The 22,582-nt window shown below is 46.5% G+C and overlaps 3 protein-coding genes and 1 long non-coding RNA gene across 13 annotated transcripts in view; all 4 read right to left on the reverse strand.

Moving 5' to 3' along the window:
• LOC115533109 (MORC family CW-type zinc finger protein 3) overlaps window positions 1-4,513 on the reverse strand; it is a 113,556-nt gene extending 109,043 nt beyond the window's left edge. For 6 of the 7 annotated variants that reach the window (XM_030343369.1, XM_030343370.1, XM_030343366.1 and 3 more), the window contains exons 1-2: window positions 4,366-4,513; window positions 1,302-1,374 (exon numbers count right to left, since the gene is read on the reverse strand). In XM_030343369.1, coding sequence (XP_030199229.1) covers window positions 1,302-1,374; window positions 4,366-4,407 — 115 coding nt within the window. In that variant the 5' untranslated portion in view covers window positions 4,408-4,513. The remainder of the gene's footprint in view (window positions 1-1,301; window positions 1,375-4,365) is intronic. The other variant, XM_030343368.1, reaches the window with a different exon arrangement.
• A 237-nt stretch (window positions 4,514-4,750) lies between these two features.
• Window positions 4,751-11,986, reverse strand: LOC115533114 (caspase-8). 4 transcript variants are annotated; one of them, XR_003974140.1, is made up of 13 exons: window positions 11,884-11,986; window positions 9,844-10,132; window positions 9,649-9,754; window positions 9,248-9,407; window positions 9,082-9,155; window positions 8,920-8,965; window positions 8,532-8,566; window positions 8,383-8,440; window positions 7,707-7,819; window positions 7,484-7,613; window positions 6,021-6,525; window positions 5,619-5,862; window positions 4,751-5,472 (listed from the first exon to the last, which is right to left on the reverse strand). XR_003974140.1 is itself a non-coding variant. In XM_030343388.1 (12 exons), exons 1-12 carry the CDS (start codon window positions 11,951-11,953, stop codon window positions 5,706-5,708), a joined length of 1,719 nt encoding a protein of 572 aa, XP_030199248.1. In that variant the 5' UTR covers window positions 11,954-11,986; the 3' UTR covers window positions 4,751-5,705. The 4 variants fall into 4 exon arrangements, 3 of the variants coding, with proteins under 3 accessions (XP_030199248.1, XP_030199247.1, XP_030199249.1); XM_030343388.1 differs by having other exon boundaries at window positions 4,751-5,862; window positions 7,707-7,795; XM_030343387.1 differs by having other exon boundaries at window positions 4,751-5,862.
• Window positions 11,987-12,210: 224 nt separating this feature from the next.
• LOC115533473 (protein FAM237A-like) lies at window positions 12,211-13,331 on the reverse strand. Its single transcript, XM_030344021.1, has 2 exons — window positions 12,831-13,331; window positions 12,211-12,269 (listed from the first exon to the last, which is right to left on the reverse strand). Exons 1-2 carry the CDS (start codon window positions 13,216-13,218, stop codon window positions 12,211-12,213), a joined length of 447 nt encoding a protein of 148 aa, XP_030199881.1. The 5' UTR covers window positions 13,219-13,331.
• A 2,068-nt stretch (window positions 13,332-15,399) lies between these two features.
• LOC115533465 (uncharacterized) lies at window positions 15,400-20,834 on the reverse strand. Its single transcript, XR_003974198.1, has 2 exons — window positions 20,734-20,834; window positions 15,400-17,736 (listed from the first exon to the last, which is right to left on the reverse strand). It is a non-coding gene; the product is annotated as an uncharacterized LOC115533465 (long non-coding RNA).
• Between the last annotated feature and the right edge of the window lie 1,748 nt (window positions 20,835-22,582).

Genomic DNA, 22,582 nt, shown 5'->3' on the forward strand with positions numbered 1-22,582 from the left:
AGAAATTCTCTGCATTGTGAAGATGTCAAGTGAATATCCGGTCCTAGGTGACTTAAAGCACACTTCTACATAGGGCTGCATGTTATGCGATATTATGTCTTTCGGCGATATCGTATTCCAAAATAATTAATAATTCTGATTTTGTAGCAGAGTGCATCTGCATAGATCCGTATGATGTAACACTGGCAGAGGCGTTTTTTTGCTTTGGCTTTCCATGGCATTTAGAGTTGGCTTTGCACTCGTTACAGTAACAGTAACAAATCACACAAACTAAAGTGCAGAAATATAAAAAAGAACAAATAAGTGCAACCTGACCAAATGTCAGTGTTAGTAACGGAAAGCTCTAGCTCCAGCCTGCTTTAGCTTGGGAGCCTGGCCGAAGGACGGCGTGCTGAACCGGTTATCCAGCGTCTTTCCCAAAGCCGTAAACACGGCCTGGGTCCACGTGTTGAGGGGCGTCATATCTTTCCCTATGAACTCTGCGCTCTCCTTAGTAATTTTGCGGTGCCGTTTTGAATCGGGTTGATATACTCTCGAACATTTCAGTCAGTGATCCCTGCCGGATTGTATTCCCACTTGTCAGGTTTGTCGCGTAAACGTGAACCCCACGTGGCCCGGTGTATCCGATTGCAGCCCTATGATTTTTTTGATTTTGTAACATTAAATCGGCGGCGTGTACGAGGTGGTCAGGCTGGAGGAGCTCCAGGAGCCTCTGAACGGGGTGCGGTGCGCCTACCTGAGAGGGAAGCCCAAGCTGATTAAACGTTTGAAGCCAATTAAACGTTTAGCCCTTCTGTCTACGACGGCTTGGCCTTTTAAAGGGGACGTATACCACCAGGTGTGAGTGTGATTAGCCTTACAAGCCGTTTCGAAAATCTGCCCCATATGACATCACTAGTGATGTCATATGGGGCCGATTTTCATAACCTTTTAGAATGGCTAATCACACTCACACCTGGTGGTATAATATGTCTCCTTTAACATGATCAGTGATTGGTGTTTCGCTGTGCATGCACAGCCTGCATGTCCCTCCCTACAAACTCTTGTGTTTCCAAGAACCCTTAAATTTGAGTAAATTGTGTTACATCAGACAGACTTGTAGATTAGTCTGGAAAAAGAGAACCGTACAAGGTTTTATTTCTTTATTATTTAATATAGCACCTCCAGCGATACGAATATCGCAAATGAGTGTATCGGTATTTCGATACCAAAATAATATATATTGTGCAGCCCTACTTCTACATTCCAGAAACTCAAACTGAATTATGCTGCCACATAAACAAAGTCAAAGGAAGACTCACCTATGAGTTCAGCAATAGCACTGAAGGGCCCGGTGTGGCTGGTAGAGTTGGAGTGGAGAAACTTTGGACAAAGCTGAAATAGAAACACCCATCAGGATTACAAACTATACATTTTTGTAAATGTTCTGGTGATTTTTGTAATTGTTTTGCGTAGTAAACTCATCTTATAGTTAGCAAGTTAACATGTTACTTCGGGGCTATTTCCTTAGAAGGAAATTACATAACATCAATAAACGTGAATACAACTTTAATGGATTCACTAAGGCGTGAACATGATTTCTGCTTGGGTCAAGTAGATTTTCAAATAGAACTGTGGGGAAGACAACTCCCATGATCCCCACTACTTCAAATCAAACCCCTAGCGCCAAACATTAGATATCATACCTTTAATGACCTCCAAAAATCTGTTAAAACATAAGATTGATTGCTTTAAATTAGATGATTAAACGTATGCATTTCTCTTTAGATTTCACGCCATTCATCTACCCTTGTGTACTCTTCATTGTGATTTAATCGATATTGTTCCATCAGCAGCTCTCTTAGGTAGAAAGTGGGTTAGCTATATAGTTAATTCTGTAACTAATAGTAACTCATAGCACGTGATTGACAGCTAGCTTTGGTTTTTGACAGATTCAAATATCAAGGTAGCCTAGCGCTGCTGTAGTGAAGCTCTACCCTCACCACAGCGACACATCGTACCTTTTTTTACAAAGCAATCCTGCCCCAACTGGTTTTATGCAGATGCCTCAGAAAAAAAAGCTCCAAAATACCCCCTGACTTCCATTGGATCCTAATCCTAATACACACAGATGGGCCTATACTGTGACAGTATAGGCCATCGCCTATACTGTGTGTATTAGGATTAGGATCCAACGGAAGCGTAAAGAACCATCCAATGGGCCTATCTCACAACTTCCTGGTTCGGCGTTCGATGGTTCTAAACGCTCCTCATACAAAGAAAGAAATCGTATGACTGGAGTGGAGTTAGGTATTATGCAACTTATCTCTAGAATGAGCTAATGTGAAATCTGAAACTTCAAATAATCAGCACCACACCCTTCTTTGGGAGTCAGTTACTTCTCACAGATCTCACAAATCAGACTTTAGATTATTAATTTAAAATCTAAAATCTGATAGCAGACAAACTCAAGTCTGGGTGAACGGTCGTTTCACTTCAGTTGTTTCAACCAATCCCTGGAGGCAGGGATCTGTAAGCATGCAATCGTCATCATTTTCAGGGGATATGCCAGCTCTAGTAAACTAGTTCCAGTAAAGTTTGGGAATGAACAGCATGTAGACTGGCCACAATAGAAATACACTAATTGAAGTCCCCTTTGAACAATATCATCCCGCTGCAGACGCAAATGGGCGTTCTCGTGTGGTGGGGGTTCCCGTTTACGCAGACTGGAACGCCCCCTTCTAATTCTTCGTCGCCTTTCTCGCTGAACTGTATTAAATTGTCAAAGTGTACTACTCCGAAACCATGTATATAGTATTGCAAATAAACGTCCAAAGCTTTTCAAATCTTATTTGTAAAATAACTTCACATGGTGTGTCTTTTTACAATTTATTCGTTACCAGCATTCGTAGTGTTGATCAGCTGTGAAATAGTCCGCCAAAGACGTTGACGTCGCTTAGCAACCGAAGACGCTGGGGTTGACAAGTTACCGGACTACTGTACCCATGCAAGTGAACGGAGCGTTCCACGGCATTGAGAAGACCCGTGTAATAAAGGCCTATCATATTTCTGTTTATGGCATAGATTTCTCCTCAGATTAGGCCAATTAGGCCAACCTTAACCAAAACAAAAAAAAACACAAACGCTCGATCGAAGGGTCGGGTCAATCAAAACCCTCATTCTTTAACATGAATTGGCTAAACAAATGACCACTGTAGTATGTTTAAACACGATTCAAATTGAAGCTTCGGTCCTCATTTGGGTGGGGAACCGAAGTTTCGGTCCCCCACCCAAAGCATGGGCTTTGGGTGGTGGCTGTTGGCAGTGAGTGACTGCTGGCAACCACAGTAAGTGGGAGAGAGGCTAGACCGCAGTTGCAATGTTTTTGTAGTCTTTTAAAAGTATGATGGGTAAATGTCAGCAACCAATAGAAGCACACGATCACTTGTCTTTAACCGATCCCATGAACACTGTCGTGATGCTACGTGATGAAGTGTAAGACGCCCATTGGCTGCGCGCAGGCAGTGCAACCAACCAGCGCGAGAAACCATGGAAACAGAAAACACATAGAAGAAGAAAAATAATGAATTAACGGAGCGGAAACTATCAAAAGAAGGGAGGAAGCTAGCTAAAGTAAATTAAAAAGCCTAAACTTAAACTAAATGCGGCGGTGGTTGGTTGGACAGACGTCTAGGGGCGAGAAGAGGAAGGAGGCAGGGGATGAGATTGAGAATATAAAGAACAATGCGTGAGAATCGAAAAAGGAAGTCCAATGGCCAATGCCTGACGGGTCGTGATGGCTTGTGTTTGATCACGAAAATGTGTTGTTTTGTAAGGTCTGCCGCATGTACGCAAAAGCAAAAAACAAAAAAAACTATTTCGTGGTGGCAACGAATCATTTTAGAGTCGAGGCTGTAAAGGACCATGAGAGTGTCGGAGTCATCAGTAGAGCTTCAGGATTTAATCCGCCAAAACAGGTCGTATTGAAGAGAGCCTTGCTGGGAGAAGCCTTTCTATATTAAAAACTTCGGAGCTGGAGAAGATGCAGCCACATTTGCATCAATGAGTTCAGAGTGCTGAAGAAATATGTGGTAGAGCTGTGAAATGATCAAAATGAAAAAAATATTGTTTTTTTTGTTGTTGTATGCATGTAGGCCTACTGTACGTGTAGGCTATGTATTGTATTTGGATTGTGTTAATAAAATCCAAAACGTAAAAATAATTCATTCAGCGGCACTCATTTCTAATAACAGAACACGACTGCGTCCGTAACGTCCCGCTTTCTATTAATTTCTGCGGTGATCGATAGATTTCGCTCCTGTGATTTTGTTAAGATTAGTATTGGCATAATTCTACCAATCGATAATGATTATATATTAACCTTACCATACTCTTTGGGACCTCATGTTCCGTCTGTGCAGCTGCCATGTTCCCGGGAAACCGAAACTAACTCGAGTGCGGAACTCAACTCAGGAACAAGTTCAAAGAAACCCACACCCAAACCCCCAACACGGCATGAAGGGTAATGGAAGATGTAATGATATGTCTTGTCTATATCATTACTCGGCTTTACTTATCATCTAGCAATAGATGGCGCTATTGGTCTGAAGTTTGACAACCCATCTAGGCAGTAGTTCAAGAGGATATCAGTTGAACCTGTACATGCATGGTTAAGAGGCATATTGAAAATAGTAACTTACCTAACAGCCATCTGCTCGTCATATTTCTAATTCATAAAGATAATTTATTACAAAGAAGAAAAAATTAGATGTTAATTTTTGTGTGAATATATTTATTTCATCATACATTATGGACATGCTTATAGCCATAACCCATAAGTCATATTAAAACAATAGCAAAAGTGCTTCCCTCTCAAGCGATGAAACCTGTCCTGTCCCATCCTGCTCCTCAGCCAAGTGGGGAGCCGGCCCGCACACGAATGAGTGATTACTTTGGTCCCGTCGTTCTCTCAGCTTGTATTAAGCATTTAACAGCACTGCTTTGACATCGTCGATTAGGAAAACATTCTCCATTCCCTGCATTATCAACCTTAATTAATCCCCTGCCAAACATAGGAGCTTGTTCAAACTTGAAGGAGAGATTTGACTGGGGAACAGCAGATCCACACTGGGGCACGTGCCCCAGCAAAGGGGTCTAGTGCCCCTGGCATGAGCCGCGTTCACAGCTTATATGGACCGCTCGCAAATGGAGGGCATAGAGGTGATGCGGCCATATGGCAATTTCTGCTACCGCAATCAGTGTTTCCTGGCCAGGACGCAGTCCTCCTAAATGTCCCAGAAGACTTGTGCCAGGTCCCAGAAGAGGGTAGTGCATTTCCGGTTGTCCGACGCTTTGAGGAACACCATCAGGTCCCAGAAGGCAGGCACGGGGTCCGCGACCCGCGCAAAGTGCACCTTCAGCAGGCGGGCGGAGGGCGAGTCCCAGCACCGCGGCTCGGCCCGGTAGGAGGAAGCCGTAGGTGCTGGACAATCTCTATTGGATGATCCAGATGACAATGAAAACCGCCTTTCATCATAGGATATAGTATGGAAATTAGGGTGCATCAGTTGTGCACTTCTTTTACAGTGCATTATGAGTATTAAGTTATGCACTATGGGGAACCAGATTTGTACACTCACATTTTGGACCACTGTACAATATGGGGACATCATAAGCATTGAACTATATAGGGCCCAACTGGACCAATTGGAACCGAGCCCAGGAAGCTACAGACTGGGAAGAGGGCCTTCAGGAACGGGGAAGACCACGCGCTTCCGCAGAAAGATAGCAGGTTGGGGCATCTGTCTCCGGCTGCTGGTGGGGTCGAACATCTGGCTCACGTCGTCGTTTACCTTCGTCAGAATACTGACCAAGTCTTGGCCACTGGGAATCCAAAGAAGCCAAAAGTCCCAGTCAGTTATAAGTCAACAGTTCATCCACATGAAGTCGTTCCATCACAGTCAGAAGAGCCTTACCGTAATGTAAGTTTGCACATTCAAGGATTTATTTTTCCTGTCCTACAGGCGTTGTGTTTCACATACCGGGGAACCATCTGCACAAGGTTTTGGCACAAGGACTGGATGAACCAGGAGCCTTGCTTCTGGTGTCTCAGAGAGACGTAGGAGGGAACGGTTGCCATGCCGGTCAGGAAATCTTCTCTGCAGGTTAACCGCTCACTCGCTTGGACTCCGGCGTCGCAGAAGATGTCCACATGGCCGCCGGGTCCATCGGCCTGGACGGGGACGGCCTGCTGCTCCTGGGTGCCCTGGCAGGCCTGGATGAAGAACAGCTTGGGCTTCCCTCTCAGGTAGGCGCACCGCCGCCCATTCAGAGGCTCCTGGAGCTCCTCCAGGCTGACCACCCCCCCGTCCACCCCGTACACGCCGCCCTCCAGGCCGTGGCTAAGGACCACGCAAGCCACGCAGTCCATCCCACTGTGGTCCCTGCTGGCCAGCTCCCGCATGGAGGAGAGCATCTGGCCTCTGGTGGCGTCCCGCACCACCTCCACCTGGAAGCCCAGCCAGGTGAACACATGCCTCAGGCTCTCTGCAGGACCAAGGGGGGGGGGGGGCACACACACACACACACACACACACACACACACACACACACACACACACACACACACACACACACACACACACACACACACACACACACACACACACACACACACACACACACACACACACACACACACACACTGTAGAACCAGTGTTTCCCATATAATCATTCAAGTTCAAGGCCCATTTTCACAACGATCTGGTCTCAGCAGATACCTTGACTGTTGGTTGTTATGTCATATTTGGAAGCTCACTTTGTACATTTTTCCCCAAAAAATCTCACCAGAAGTAACAATTTAAAGGTTAAGTTTACAAAATTTTATTCCGGGGGGGGCATGCCCCCGGAACCCCCTAGCGTCGCTAGGTTACCAACTCACAGCACCACGGCTACTAAACATCTAGGGGAAACACTGGTAGAACAAATGTTATAGTGTAGGAATAATATGTGAATGTATGTACTGTATAACACTAGGTGCGTTTCCATCCCCCTAATTTAATGCGAACTTTGAAGTATCGAATCAGTAAACGGTGATGGAAACACAAAAATTCGCATCAAAATCCTCTAATTCGCAAAAAAGTTTATCCGCTCGCTTGAGGTGGTTTTTGAGAAATGCGAAACAGAGTAAATTCGCAAAATGGGAGATGGAAACACATTTTGCGAATCAGCTGTGACGTAGCGAACTTTGAACACACAGGACTGACAGTCTTTCCGATTTCCGCATAACGACCGGCCATAGCAACCCTGCCGACATCAACGTGGAACCTATTCCGCTCCAACCACTTGATGGAAACGCACCTAATTCGAATTACTTTTTTGCGAACTTTCTAAAGATTCGCATCACCTTTTAGATCAGATGGAAACGCAGCTACTGATGGTCTATAACTAAGCAGAATCTGGACTAAGACTATACAAGTATGGTATAAGTATAGCATGGGCGTACCTTCATCAATCTGTGTCCCCATCCGCTTACTTTGGGTTCCAGGGGAACGGCTGAAGTCAAAGTTGTTGACGATCCAGCAGAAGCCTCTCTCTCGACCCGACATGGGATATGCCGCGAGAACCGTCTGATCCTGGAAACACAAAGCTACATGAGATGAGTCTCCATATACCACCAGAGGTCAGAGTCAGACTGTTACGTTGTGTAACCACTAGAAGTACTGAACCTCTTCGTCTTCCTCTGCTGCTTGGGGGAGTTGGGGATGACACTCCGCACGGTTGGTTTCACTGGAGGACAGGGTTTCAGTGGAGGACACTGCATGCATATGGCTCTCATTCTCTGGAATGAACATGGATACACACCGGATAAATAGAAGAAAAATATTCACTAGGAGTAGTGCTGCAGTAGACCTTCACAAGGACCATGTGACCATCGCTGGGACCATGTGACCGTCGCTGGGACCATGTGACCGTCACCGGGACCATGTGACCGTCACCGGGACCATGTGACCGTCACCGGGACCATGTGACCGTCACCGGGACCATGTGATCATCACTGGGACCATGTGACCATCCCTAGCTGCACTAGGAACAGCAGGCCATTCAGGGGGACCACTCCAGATCTATTGCTGGAGCTTTGCTCGTGAGCACCGGCCGCAGTATGAACCTAACATGTATGGAGTGTATACGTTTGTATATACAAAAAGATACCAATACGAAACTAGTCATTATATATCATTAACTTACTTCTGATACATAACTATGAATATCCACAATAGTTTAGGCAAACACAAAATCATAATGGAGGTTTCAGAACGCTGCCAGTCGCATGTGATGCACGCAAAGAAAACCAAAGTGGCCAAACTTGATGTCAAACGGCGGACCTGGTGGAGCACTACTCACCCGTCTGCGTGTCGGACAGCTGGAGGGAGGACAACTGCTCCAAGTCCAGACGCAAGTTCTAAGAGAGGTTCATGGACAACGTTAATGGTTTGTGTCGGACATGGTTCCTATGAAACCCTCTGCAAGTGATGTCATCTGGACCTTCTTACCTGAGGAAGATATGGGTCTTCAACGTGGCCAGACGCTGGAAAAAAATATTTGAGTAGAGTAGCTTGAGAAGTGTACTGAGTGAAATATGATAATTATAAATAAGGATAGTTTACAGTTTCAGCCACCAAATTGAAAGGCCATGATTAATCAAGGCTTTGTCCTGAATCAAATTGGGTTTCAACTGATGACAAGAGTGAGTTGTAAGACGCAAGGGGTTGAAAACGCATAACAATTTTAAATTGTTACGTGTTCTTAATCCATTTTGTCCATGTTACATGTAATATGACTAATCCATCTTATCCATCCTAGATTAAAAAATGACATTAATTCAACATTCCCGTATACATAGTCGATATGTTTTTAGTAGTAAACCAGGGTTCTAATTACCTGGTATCTCTTCTGAGGGGGGTCCCTCCAGCAGCGATGTTGTAGTCTGAATCAAAAAGCAAGAGAAAGATCTCTGAAAGCTCTGCTCAGAGATCAAATGATGCATAGAAGAAGGACAGAATAACGACATGGTTTATTTATATACTGCTACTGCTGTTGTACCGTTCCATGGCCAGAGATACCGGATGAAGACCGCGGTGGCAGGTCGTCCAGTCCCGTCTCTTGGGCTATTCTTCCTAAAAATAGGTTTAGATTAGACTTTTGATTTTATAGATTACAAAGTTAATTCCCTCATTTTCGATGAGATGATTCTGACTTTTATTGTTACCTTTCAAATGGGGAGTTTGTTCCCCATGTGTGGCTTTAAATTGTTGGATGTCTTTCAGCAACACTGGACAGACTTGTCCCAGGATCTGCTCCAGCAGACGTAGGTCAGAGCTGCTCAGGAGGTCCTTACGCTCCAAGGCTAAGAAGACCTCAAGTGTAGACTAAGGGATAAGAGCATAGTATAACATTATAACGGACTATTCCTCTGTAAAGCAATCCGAATGGCCTGTTAGAGGTTTGCCATCTAAATTAACTTCCCTTACGTCTTCAAAATGTTTGTAGAATTTGAGATGATGAATTTGAAAGCATGATCTCGTAAAAATTCAAACTATATTCGTAATTAGATAGATACATTCACAAAACAGCAGCCCTAGGTTAACAGACCATTGAGAAAGCACTTACAACATTCGGCTCCAGTCGTGCACGTTGGAGATCTTTGGTCAAAAGAAATTTGATGGATTTCAAATCATTTTCGGTGATGTTCTCCGAAAGTTGATAAAGCAGCTTCCTATATTACAAAAGCAGACATTAAAGATGGGGGAATCAACAGCTTCTATAGATTGATAATGTAAATGCATTTTGGGAGGAATTCTTTACCTGTAAGAGGGGATGAGGCTTCGTGTTGTAGACCTCTTACAATTGAGATCAAACTCACGCAGTAAACGATATCGTCCGATGACGTCGAGTAGATCGGCGAGTAGGAAGGGATGGTCCTCGGAGAGGACGCCGTGGGCCTCCAGACGATCGAAGAATTCCACGGCGGACTCCACTGAGCTTGGATCGACCGTCCGATTCAGGATATCCGTGCAGAGAAAGGCTAAAGCTTCCGTCTCATCTTTGCTCAGGGCCATTCCCACCGTTAGTAGCTTCTTCCGGAACTCCATCTCTGTACCGACAGTCATGTTTTATGAGCTCTGTTTAGTTCAGGGTTGCCAACAGTCACGCCCCTGGCGTGACTCTCACGCTTTCACCATCAATCTCACGCTGTCAAGCACACGCAAGAAATGTCACGCCAAAATAAAAAATCCTCCCGTTCATTTTCTGCGGGAGCAGACTAACAGCTGTATCATCTGCCTACCTACAACGTGATCACGGCAGTATTCTCTGATCGTTGATTCGCTGAAAACCACGCACCTGATACTAAGTTGCGTTTGAAAAGGTCAGAGAGAGTTCAGAGCCGGAGTCGGAGCCCACTGATGCGCGTTTGGGGATGGGTCGGTCGCGACCGATCCGTTCACAACCAACGAATCCCGAACGTGAACGACAAGAACTTGTTCCCCAAAACAAGAAGAACTGGTTCTTTGATTCTTTTTTTTTTTTAACATAAAACAAAAATATGGTCACGTAAATAAAATATACAAACGAACAGAGCTTCGTCTCCCCGCCACCTTATATCGATTAAGTCTACAACGTTCTCAAAGATTCAGCCAATGAGAGGTAGCAATGGTGTTGCCATGGCACCTGGGTAAACAAATGACAAGGTGGTACCGTCGAATTTGCGCGCTTTCTCTGTCTGACGTATCTTGGGTCATACCATTCGACGTGGGGCCACTAATATATCCCCCTACATTTCCGAAAATAGACTTGACCTCCATCTGTTTATTGGATAACCGCATTTCCCAATCCCATGAGCCTTTTCTCCATTCTACGTCAATTCAAGAACAAACAAAGAAATTAAACTGCAGTTCGTATTTTTTATTTATGACCATGAAAGTTCTGTAATGCCTGAATTATGAAGAATTAAATGTAAAGTAAAATAAAAATTATAAATATAAAACCATGAATGACCTATAGAGAGTAAGCAAGTGGTATAAATATTGGTGGGACGTTTGCTTATACAAAATAGTATATCTTGTCGATTTTCACGGGGGGTAGAGCCTAGCCCAGGGTTTATCTTGTAATACTTGAGAATCGGGCTAGTGGCACTTTTAAATTCCCCAAATGATTCAAGGTGGCCCAGATTGTACATTTTGAAAAAGCGTTTCCATTCTTTAACTTTTTTTCATAGATGAGGGTTTATACTAAACGAGGACTATTTTGTATAAAACATTTTTTTAGGGTTATGGGTCGTCCAAAAAATTAGCCGCTCACAATAATATTTTAGAGTCTCACTCCAGCCAAAGTCCCAAAGTTGGCAACCCTGTTAGTTGTTTGTCTATATGTCTATGGGCGTTGGTCACTGCGAGAGTTATCATATTGTCCCCTAAGTCTTCCTTGTTGCATGCACACCTAACACAGGTCTACTATAGGTATTGAGTAACTTATTAGTAGCCGCTCTGTTATGAAAACCGGCGTCACTCCATTACCACTGCACAGTAGCCTAAGTTCCGCCGACACCATAGGCCCAATCCAATATTTTTTAATTCCAAATCCCCCCACGCATACACACACGGTTTACTACGTAAACCGCCTCTGGTACTTTGAAAGCTCTATATAGCTGCAATTTTGATAAATGGTATTATAACTACCTGATGAGTGTGCTTTCACGCAACCTGAAGCCTCCGTCCGCTGGAGTTTCAGGCTCTAAACAAACGCATCCGATATGGAAACGACCAGCAGAAACATGGTTTCTAAATTGATCTCAATGAAGACACACACCCGGTCTGTGTAGGCTAGTACACTGTTCAGGACACTCACCCGGTCTGTCTGTGTAGAGTAGAACTCTGTTTATGTGGCACACTGACTGTTTAACAGAAACCGAAAGCATATGCCCTTATATGGCAGGCGTGTCGTACCTTACGGAAACGCATCCCTACTGGTGGTGATGAGGGTGGAGGCGGAGGTTATGGAGGAGGTGGATGAGGTGGAGGTGGAGGTTGTTAAATCAGCTCAAACGGTCGATCGTCTTCATTGTATGTCAATCATTTATTATTGTCGACGAGAAATAAATCATTGGGATAAATCACAGTGATACGATGCCATACACAAGTCGGCCCGCTACCGCTTAGGTCTTCGATAAACCTGTTATTTTCGGAGTCCTGCTGTGACCTTTGACCCCCGCTCCCACGTGCCGAACTGTGATGCTGAGCCACGCGTAAGATGATCTCTTCAACCTGGAGAAGTTTGACTGCGATTTGTTTAACCGGAAGGACTCTAAAAAAATATATCAAAAGAACATAAAGCAATTAAATTATGGCGCACACACACACACACACACACACACACACACACACACACACACACACACACACACACACACACACACACACACACACACACACACACACACACACACACACACACACACACACACCCCAATCCTCTGCTGCAGGTCTTAAACTCGAGATTCCCCAGATTTGGGAATACCGTGATCACTCTCGCAGCAAAAGGCATACAACACTTCCCTTATTATGTAGAAATAGTCATATCAAATTAACCATAAGAAACTCCGCTACAAGCGCATATAAGTAATTTTTACACACACAAAACACAACTTAAACACCAAGCATATTAATTTGACAAATTAGACAATTAAAATAGGCTTGAGTTTAGGAGGTTAAGTAGACAGCAATTCTGTTGGATCGTTAACTTCTTAAACGACCTCACCTGAAACCCATAGGCTACTGTAAAACGTAAACACCTACGGTCCGTAACGAGGGAGTGCACGGAGGTGATGCGGTCCTTGGGCAACTTCAGCCCCCGCCGGCCCAGTCCATGGCTCCTGGCCAGGACGCAGTCCACGTAAATGTCCCAGAAGACCTGCGCCAGGTCCCAGAAGAGGGCGGAGTGCTTCCTGTTGTCCGACGCCTTGAGGAACACCATCAGGTCCCAGAAGGCAGGCACGGTGTCCGCGATCCCCGGGGAGCGCATCTTGAGCAGGCGGGCGGAGGACGAGTCCCAGCACTGCGGCTCGGCCCGGTAGGCGGAGAAGGGGTCGACCTGCCCCGGCTTCTGGCCCCGCAGCGGCACCGCGCAGAGGCAGCTGAGCAGCAGGGCTTTGGCCAGGGGGACGCTGAGGTGCATGATGTGCATACAAGAAACGGGCCCCAAACTATTCAATGAAATCACTGACTGTCTAAAACAACTCAAGGACAAAACTCACCAGGAGTACCTCCGAATGCAACAGGTGATGGATTGCCTTCTCAGTTTGGGTAGTGAGATTAGGTTGACGTCAGACTCTACCTAAAGGGGCGGTCGAACAATTCATTAGGGTCCTATAAAATCATATTATATATAGGCTACTCCTGATTGATTATAAAATCATATCAGGCCTATATATAGCCTACTACTGATTGGGCTCCAGAAGTCACGTTCCTTCCCAACGAATGAAAATCTATTCCACTGTTTAAAACATTTTATCTCAGTTCTCTAACAATATAGAATATGTCCTCTCTGTTTTTAACTGAATCAGTTCCACATGATTTTGAATTAATGAAATACTTCAATTCTTAAGACTTAAATTTATGTTTAGGAATTAATATTGATGTAGCATAAAGAAGTTATTCACTTATGAGTTTTAAATCAACTCAATCGCTACCTGATGTTTTAGGACCGATAAAATGTATATAGGCCTACTGTACTACATTGAGCTCATTAAATCTTTTCCTCGATTTATTTAATACGAGCAAAGCGCCTACAAAAAATTCGGATACTAGCTGCCAATCATGTGACCCCCCCCCCCCCCCCCCCCCCCTCCCTATCATTCCCCTTAATTGAACTAACCCTTTTGATTCTTGAAGAGCATTTGGCGATCCAGTGTGACCCCTGACCTTTCACTGAACACCCAGTAGAACCAGGGACCCGGGCTCATTGTGACTCCACGTGGACGCGTGGTGTGTTTAATTATGATAGGTGGAAGTGGTGAGGGGGGGCCCATCCTATAGAGAGCCATGTGTTCCGTGCTGTGAGCCGAGGGGACAGCGGGGGGCCGAGGAGCTGGGCTTCCTGGTGCTGTCAGTGGAAGTCGGAACATATGGAGCAACAAACTCCGCGGTGGGTTCAGTCTGAACGGTGTTAATTGTGCTCTCCGCGCTTTTAGTGAAATGTCAGCCGCGCGCCGGCCCCGTGCGTCATTGTTCTCCTCGAGGGGGGGATTGATAAGTGAAGTGTTAAATAGAGATAAGGACGGATGGGCTTCGTCGGTGCGTCTCTCCTTCACTCAGCGTTCAGATGACGCATATGGGCACGTTTCAGTTGGGGGGGTCGAAATTAAGCTTTTCTTTCAGGGAATAGCGTTGTTTTTCAGATTTAACTTTCTAACACAAAATATAATATAACCGAATTTAATGAGGGTTAATTGCAAAGTTTCAGAGTCAAGTTGCCTATTAATACCAATGATGCTAATTACTATGACTTAGACACTACTACTCACAGTAGCCTACTAATGATAATAGTTATAATTTCTGTATCAACAATTTTAACAAATTCAATATAGGCTCCTAACTGTATCATATATCTTATGAAAATAATAATATTTGGTATCCCTTGTTCCTGTTGTCTTGTTGAATATTGCGTTTTTAATTAAAAAAGTCTCACATTTATTTTCTGTACTGTTGTCAATGCGAAATAATTTGCGTACGAAAATTATACAATAATGAATAGACTAGCCAGACTACATAGTGTCATGGAAAGTGCCTTGCATAACAGATAAACTATTCGCCTCATCTGTTTGTGTAAAAGCACAATGGATAAGATATACTTTTATATAGAGGAAAACCTATTTCTTGAATATATATAAGAACTGTAAATACACAGGGATGTTAATAATCTAAATAGGTATAGGCCTATAGATATTTTGTGTGTCTTTCTACACCTGAGCTTGAGAAAAAATATTATAGTAGTACTATTGATCCAATAGTAGGAATAGTAATGTAGTAAATATCATTCAAAATACTATCTATCCAAATTATATACAAATATTGAGGTTTTTTTTAACATAATAATAGTAATTCAATTGAATGAGTAGGTATAACAGTTATAGATTAGTCTCAGCTGATAAAATCTATCCATATCTGAGATAGCATATGCCAGTAGAGAAATTAATAGTTCGCTAACAATGCTTTAATAGAAGCTACAAGCATACCGCCTACAGTGTTTTAGTTGTATTATTATTTCAATATAATTATGTTGAACAACAAAGGTACTTTGTCGTCTCAAACTCCACTACAGTTTCCCTGTGCGTTGCGTTTCAAAAGCCCAAGGGAGACCACAGGGTTAAAATACATGGTTTATTCATTGGTTCAACTGTACATGATGCAGTGACACGGACATTGTTATGATGACGATGTTGATGATGATGTTGGTGAGTAAATAGATGGAAGATTTTACACAATGCAGTGCTGTGTCAGCTCCCGGAACACGCCCACTCCACCAGCAGGGCCGCGACCCAAAGACCTCCCCTGTGGGCTGCTCAGGCTCAGGACCGGACCAGTGTGTCGGGTTCAAAATGGATTCACATTCGATGAGAAACACACAGACATGATTTTCCGATCCAAGAAATGTAAAAGAATGCTCTGTTGATTTTAAATCATATGTGGATCCATTTTTTTTTTATCGTTATTATTATTATTCGTATTTCCTATTCGGTTTTTCAGTACGTTAAAGCTAAAAAAAAGATGATGAAATGGCTGAATACAAAAGTGTAGCTAATTAGCAGAGGGTTTTTGTATTTCCACGTGTATACCGATATCGTTAACCCATTCGTTTGTGCAATATCTTTCTTTGCATAGTAAATAAAAGTTAAATGTTTCCTTGTGGACATGCACCGATCTTTTGAAGCGTATTATTCAGAATCCGGGACACTCCCATATAGTATCATTAAGCCCGCTATTGTGAATGCATGCAGCGGCGCCTCCATCGGAGCGGAACTTCAACCCTATGAGGAATCTAATGAGGGCCCAAGGAGGCCAAGCCAGTGTACAGGGTGGTTGGAGATGAGGTCTGCCCCCATTGGCCAGGTCCAGGAGAGGGTAGGAGGCGTCGGGGAGGGAAACAGCAGAGAGAGAGAGAGAGAGAGAGAGAGAGAGAGAGAGAGAGAGAGAGAGAGAGAGAGAGAGAGAGAGAGAGAGGAGAGAGAGAGAGAGAGAGAGAGAGAGAGAGAGAGAGAGAGAGAGAGAGAGAGAGAGTGAGAGAGAGAGAGAGAGAGAGAGAGAGAGAGAGAGAGAGAGAGAGAGAGAGAGAGGACAGGGCGACGGGGGGGAAAGTGCTCTTCGTGCGTCAACATCCATACGTTCCTGTGATTGGTTCTTTGGCTTTTGACTTACCATCGGAAGGACATGTTGGTGAGGAAGAGAAGGGGATTGGTTGATAATCTGACCCCTGACCTCTGTCTTGTGTAGTCAGTGCCCATGGCTCTTTATATCGGATATCTCCCCCCCCCCCACCCTCGCTGTTCTCTGTGGATCCTACCTGCTGTGACCCTTGACCCTCATCATGTAAGATGTCACACTTCCTCTGTTCCAGCGTTTTAGGTGTGCTCCAAATCCTCTCTGTTTGTCCACGCCAGCCGCAGCGCTGAGCTGAAAGCAACACTTCAGGTCAGCCTGGTGACACGTTGTCACCTCTACGGACTGGCAACGCGGGAGTACATGTGTGTGTGTCCTTTTATAAGTGTGTGAGTTCCCTCCCTATCTCCTGCCTCCTAGCCTCCTAGCCTCCTTACCTACGGCGCCTATATAAGTGAAGTATCTAGAACTTTGGATGGGCTTACTTACTAATGAAAAGCCAATCTCCTCTCGGGCGCGTGATTCATATTATTTTCCCCTCTCCTCCTTGATATATAATCATATATATATATATTTAAATTGTTTTTTTTTGTCGGTTTGTTTGCGGTAAATCACTTGCGTCGTGTAGCCATGCAGAGTCTCGCCCTCATGCCAAAGGGTAATGCAGGAGGAGCAGAGATGTGTATGTGTGTGTGTGTCTGTGTGTGTGTGTGTCTGTGTGTGTGTGTGTGTGTGTGTGTGTGTGTGTGTGTGTGTGTGTGTGTGTGTGTGTGTGTGTGTGTGAGTGTGTGCGCGCGCGGAGGGGGGTCATGCCAGGTGAGAGAGGAGGAGTGGCGGTGGTGTCGGAGGAGGAAGAGGAGGAGGAAGAGGAGTCAGCCTGAATGCCAGTGCACCGGCACTAGGGAGGAGGAGGAGGAGGAGGAGGAGGAGTTCTGTTCACTCTGTTTTGGGGGAGCGTTAGTCGAACTTGGTTCAGGAGGGGTGAGGGAGGGGAGAGAGGGGGGGGGGGGGCGGCTGCAGTTCTACGCCACTACCGTGGAATTTGTTAAAATGTCCGCTATATCTTTTATCCTCTTGCGTGTTTTATTTTTACTTCAAGTAAATCTTACGCCGAAGGTCAGTCCGGCTGGCCCCGAGCCAGCCAATGGGAAGCCTCGTTGAGGATGAAGAGGAGCAGGGGGAGGGAGAGGAGGGTCCCTCCCTACTAGCGCCACCACCTCCTGTCGGGGGGGCGGGCAGAGGAGGAGGAAGAGGAGGAGGAGCAGGAGCAGGAGGCGGGGCTTAGATGGCCGAGGCGTTGGGGTCGTACCGCCTCTTCTTCACATTCCTTCGGTCGTCGTGGCGATGGAGAGAAGACAGGTAAAGACATAGTTAGCGGTTACGGTCACGTTGGTGTGTGTGTCAGAGTTAGCCTAACTAGGACAAAGTAACCACTCTCATCTCTTCAGGTGTGCGGTCGAATGCGTCCACTAAAACAATTACATTATGCTAATTAGTGGATAGGTAGATATTTAATAGAAAATACATTTAAATGATGACATTTAATTCATCATAATTGACAGGTTTGAATTATCTCGTAGTTTATGTAACTACTAATAGTTTCCTAAACTATGCATGACATAGTTTATGAAAATCGGAAGACGATGAGAATATTTAAACATTGTCCTGATCCAGCAATGACTGCAAGCATCCAGAGGGGTTGGTCTTCAAAGTGACGTGTTTTGTTAAATATCTCCATTTAAATGGTGATGTTAAACTCTAAAAATCATTTTCCTTTGGTTTCCCAAAGGAAAATTATGAAGGATAGAAAAGGAACATTTAGTTTTCCTTTTCTATCCATCAAAATCATCAGAAATTGATATTCAATAGAAATTCAATTGAAAAATCCACAATGTACCCGCGATATTCCCATGGGGAACATATGATGAGATCTGGTTTGAATGGAAACCATGATCCTTTGTAGGATGGCTGTAGCATGTGATCCCGGATCTCTAACAGAACAGCAGGATTCCTGCTCAGATGCACACTTGCAGACAATCCTATCGTTGTGCTTTCACAAGATGAACACACGACACATCTGTGTTACCATTGGACGAGGGGACACTACCATCTGGGAGGAGGAAGTCAACATAAATGTTCTTCTAAAGAGGAAGGAAAGAGGGAATACACAATAGATATGTAGGCATATATAATATATATATATACATACATATATATATATAAATACACAACGTATGTACAACAACCACAGAGGCAGCCGCAACCCACGGACACGAGCACAACAGTGGGGACGACAACGGCCATTGCACCAGAACAACAACAACAACAACATCAACAACAAGGGGTTGTGGGTAACCTCCCGGTTGGGTGGCGTGTTGTGGGCCGTCTCTATCAGTCAGTCATGCACCTGATGGGCCGTCAGGAGGCCGTGGAGGCTGCCACTAGTGCTGTGCGGGGGACATGCAGTGCAATGCGCTGTGTCTGTACCAGGTCTGTGAAGCAGGCAGCAATGTCAGCTGGTGTGGGTGGGGAGGAGGAGGAGGAGGAGGAGGTGGAGGAGGGGGTGCGGAGCAGCTCCCAGAGTCCTCCTCTGCTCGAGGGCAGAGTCTGGTCGTCCGAGGCAGCGCTGTGGTCGGCCATGGCGCAAAGGCAATGGCCGACAAAATGGTCCTAGCTCCTTTTCTCGCTCACTTTCTCTCTCTCTCTCACGTTCTCTCTCCCTTACATTCTATCTTTCTCTCTCTCTCTCTCTCACGCTCTCTCTCCCTTACATTCTATCTTTCTCTCTCTCTCTCTCTTACGTTTTCTCTCTCTCTCACGCTCTCTCTCTCTCTTACCTTCTATCTCTCTTTCTCGCTCTCTCTCTCTCACGCTCTCTCTCTTACGTTCTCTCTCCCTCGCGCTCTCAGCATGTTCACTCGTGGTTTTTCTCTCGTTCTCTCACTTATTTTCACGTCCTGTCTCTCTCCAACATTCTCCCTCTCACATTTTTCACATCATCTCTCACGCTCTTGCATTCTCTTTCTTACCTCCTCTCTCTCTGTCACTTAATCTTTCACCTTTTCCCTCTCACTCTCACCGGTCGCTCTCCCACTCACTCACTCACTCACTCTCACTCTCCCCCCTCTCTCTCTCTCTCTCTCTCTCACCCTTGCACTCTCTCTCTCTCTCACCCTTGCACTCACTCTCTCACCCTCGAGCAGTGGTGTCATTGAGAAAAAGAGCATGGTGATGAAGGCAGTGAAGAGCATGAAGACCCAGGACCGTGTCCTTCTGGGCGGGGCTCAGCCGTAGTGCAGTGAACCGACCATTTTGAAATCAACAAAGTCAGCATGCAAAAGAAACCATTTCTCTATCGCTCGTCTCTTCTTAGTTTCTTTTCGTTTCATGGTGAGTTTCTTAGTGGCATGCGCTACTGTTAGAGGTCAGTGTTAATAAGAGTTGATAAGAGTTGTTCTGGTGTTTCAAATGTGTAGCACCCCTGGTACGCAACCCAACAGCTAACACTGCGTGGGGGGGGGGTTAATGCATGAGCTAATCCATGTGACGTTGAATTGATCCACGGTGATAATCTAGCGATGCAGAAACTGTACCTAGGCTATAGCTATGGGGAGGAGGTCCACGTTTCAGAATAAGGAGATTACAATGTAAACATGGCATTGTTGTTTATTGTATACAGAACATTGGTGAGGCAGTCGGCTCTTCTAGGTACATGTTGCAACGTCTCCCCTGCTTCTAATCATCCTGGTTGGAAGCTTCAGTGCTAAACATGCGCATACAAGCTCGGAGCTCTAGCCAGCCCTTCGGTTTGAGGTCCTGCTGCAGAGCTACACGCCGCAGTCGCACCCCGGAGCGCGGGCTAAGATAGCCTCATCAATCAGTTTCAGATCCAACTCTCCATGTATGTACAGTCCAGCTATAGCACCAGTGGAGACCGCCCGGGTCGGTCGTGTTGCTTTAACGCAGACCAAGACATCCCCCGTGTGATGGAATGAACCCTGTTGTGTAAAGATGGGAGATTCAGAGCGCTCTAGGCTCAGTACACCTCACTATTCTGTGACCCTAATCCAAACTGTAGATCTCAGTGTGGGTTCTGTCTCTCTCCCTCTCTGTTTCGTGTCTGTATGTCTGTATGTGTCTGTGTGTGTGTGTGTGTTTGGGGGAAGGTGTGGTGTGTGTGCATAGGTGTGTGTTTGTGTGTGTGTGTGTGTGTGTGTGTGTGTGCCTAGGCCTGTATTCCGTAGCAGGAGCTCAAACGCTGGTGTCTGGAAGCAGCAGGGATGCCAGAGTCACGGCAGGAGAGGACATGCGACGCGTTGCTTACTTAAAGCCCCATCCGGTCCCACCGAGCACTATGGCCGCCACCAGGATAGCCCCGGCGATGGAGCCGATAATGAGATTGGTGGCACTGGGACCTGTGGAAGGGTTATGGTGGGGGGCGAGGGGGGGGGGGGGGGGGGGGGGGGGGGGGTGAAGGGGGAAGGGGGGGGGGGGGGGGGGGGAGACATGAGTTGCCGTACTTACTCACTTATCGATCGGTAACACGCAACACTCCGAACAACGACCACCTCCACACAGACGGACAGGAAACACTTCATAGGTCGAGGAAACAACAGAACCCCGTTCTCAGCGGGGTCACGGGGCGGGGGGGGGGGGGGGGGGGGGGGGGGGGGGGGGGGGGGCATGCGGGCGGGCCTAGGGCGGCGGGGGCGCTGGGACCATCACAGGGGAACCCCGGGTCTACGACACTGGAGGTCGTGGTGTAAGGTGTAGACGTTATCCGAACCGTTTTGTGACCCCAGTGTGTGTGTCTAGTGTGTGTGTCCAGTGTGTGTGTCCCGTGTGTGTGTGTCTTTAGGAGTCGGCCCTCACCTAAATGCCCCACATGCCCCAGAAGGGAGAGGATCACAGGAACCACCACATTAAGACCAGGAGGAGGAGGAGGAGGAGGAGGGGGAGGAGGAGGAGGAGGAGGAGGAGGAGGGGGGAGGAGGAGGAGGGGGAGGGGGGAGGAGGAGAAGAGGGGGAGGAGAAGGAGGAAGAGGGAAGGGGAGGAGGAGGAGGAGGAGGAGGAGGAGGAGGAGGGATCCATTGACCAAGTCGCACGACACTAAGAACAACCAATCACATGACGGTTATATGGTCACCACCAGAAGAGAAACACACGGGAAACACAAAGCCACCGAGACACACACAGGCGGGCCCAGGCCGGCCCAAGAGACCGCCCGCCCACGAGGCACCCGGACCATGAGGGGAGGAGAGCCGTGAGAGGGTAAAGGTGCTTACTCTATCCCCCCCCCGCTCCCCAGGGCCAGAGCGGCCCCTGCTACCGCCTCTATCAGGCTCAGTGTGGCCTCGCTCGCTGTGTGGAGGGAAAGCAGCGTTATTACCATCGCCCCGGCAACAACATCACAACAGCAGGCGGCTGCGCCGGAGAGAAGGAGGAGGGGGCACCGCGACCTCGCCTCTCTCTGACTGTATGTCTGAATGTCTGTCTGTCTGTTTGTGCAAACAGTCAGACAGACAGTCTGTCTATGTTTCTCTGTCAGATTGTCTGACTGTCTGTCTGTCTGTCTGTCTGTCTGTCTGTCTGTCGGTATGTACGACTGACTGTTCGTATACCGACTCTCCCCTGCCTGTTTCTCTGTTCTGTCTGTCTGCTCACCTGGCTGACTGCGTGTCGGCCAGCCTGTCTGTCCACTTGGTGGACTGACCCTGATACCCCACCGACACATCAGTCAAAGCCCCGCTACGCTAACTTCCTGTTGAATCCTGTTAGCATCGCTAGCCTCCCAGAGCTAACACTCATGACGTGAACACAATACACAGTGTGTGTGTGTGTGTGTGTGTGTGTGTGTGTGTGTGTGTGTGTGTGTGGTGTGTGTGTATGTGTGTGTGGGGGGGGCGCTAATCACAGAGGTGTCCTGGTCGCCTCATGTACGACAGACCGGACCCCTGAGAGGTTTAGTCAGCGCGTCGCTCCCGCCTCGCTTCAATCCTCCGTTAATCTACCGCCGGGACATAACCACACAGAGTGTGAGGACGGGACACTGCAACGCTGCAATGGGACATATTCCAATGTTGGCAACGTGGATGACCCGCGGGCTGAACGGGACTGGGGGGGGGGGGGGGGGTCGGTCGGGGGGGGGGGGGGGGGGGGGGGGGGGCGGGGG

Source organism: Gadus morhua, chromosome 20 (genome assembly GCF_902167405.1).
Source record: "Gadus morhua chromosome 20, gadMor3.0, whole genome shotgun sequence".
In the NCBI taxonomy this organism is placed as follows: domain Eukaryota; kingdom Metazoa; phylum Chordata; class Actinopteri; order Gadiformes; family Gadidae; genus Gadus; species Gadus morhua.

Bases quoted from the DNA above. Each gene is read 5' to 3' on its own strand.
- LOC115533114 (XM_030343387.1), bottom strand. From the start codon at position 11,953: ATGCTTTCGGTTTCTGTTAAACAGTCAGTGTGCCACATAAACAGAGTT. The intron at 8,567-8,919 runs GTAATTAGAACC...ATTTTTTTCCAG, and splicing joins CCCCTCAGAAGAGATACCAG to CGTCTGGCCACGTTGAAGAC. The intron at 5,863-6,020 runs GTATGTGAAACA...TTGGATTCCCAG, and splicing joins CTTGTGCAGATGGTTCCCCG to TGGCCAAGACTTGGTCAGTA.
- LOC115533473 (XM_030344021.1), bottom strand. From the start codon at position 13,218: ATGCACATCATGCACCTCAGCGTCCCCCTGGCCAAAGCCCTGCTGCTC. The intron at 12,270-12,830 runs GTAGGTGTTTAC...CGCGTGGCTCAG, and splicing joins GCACTCCCTCGTTACGGACC to CATCACAGTTCGGCACGTGG.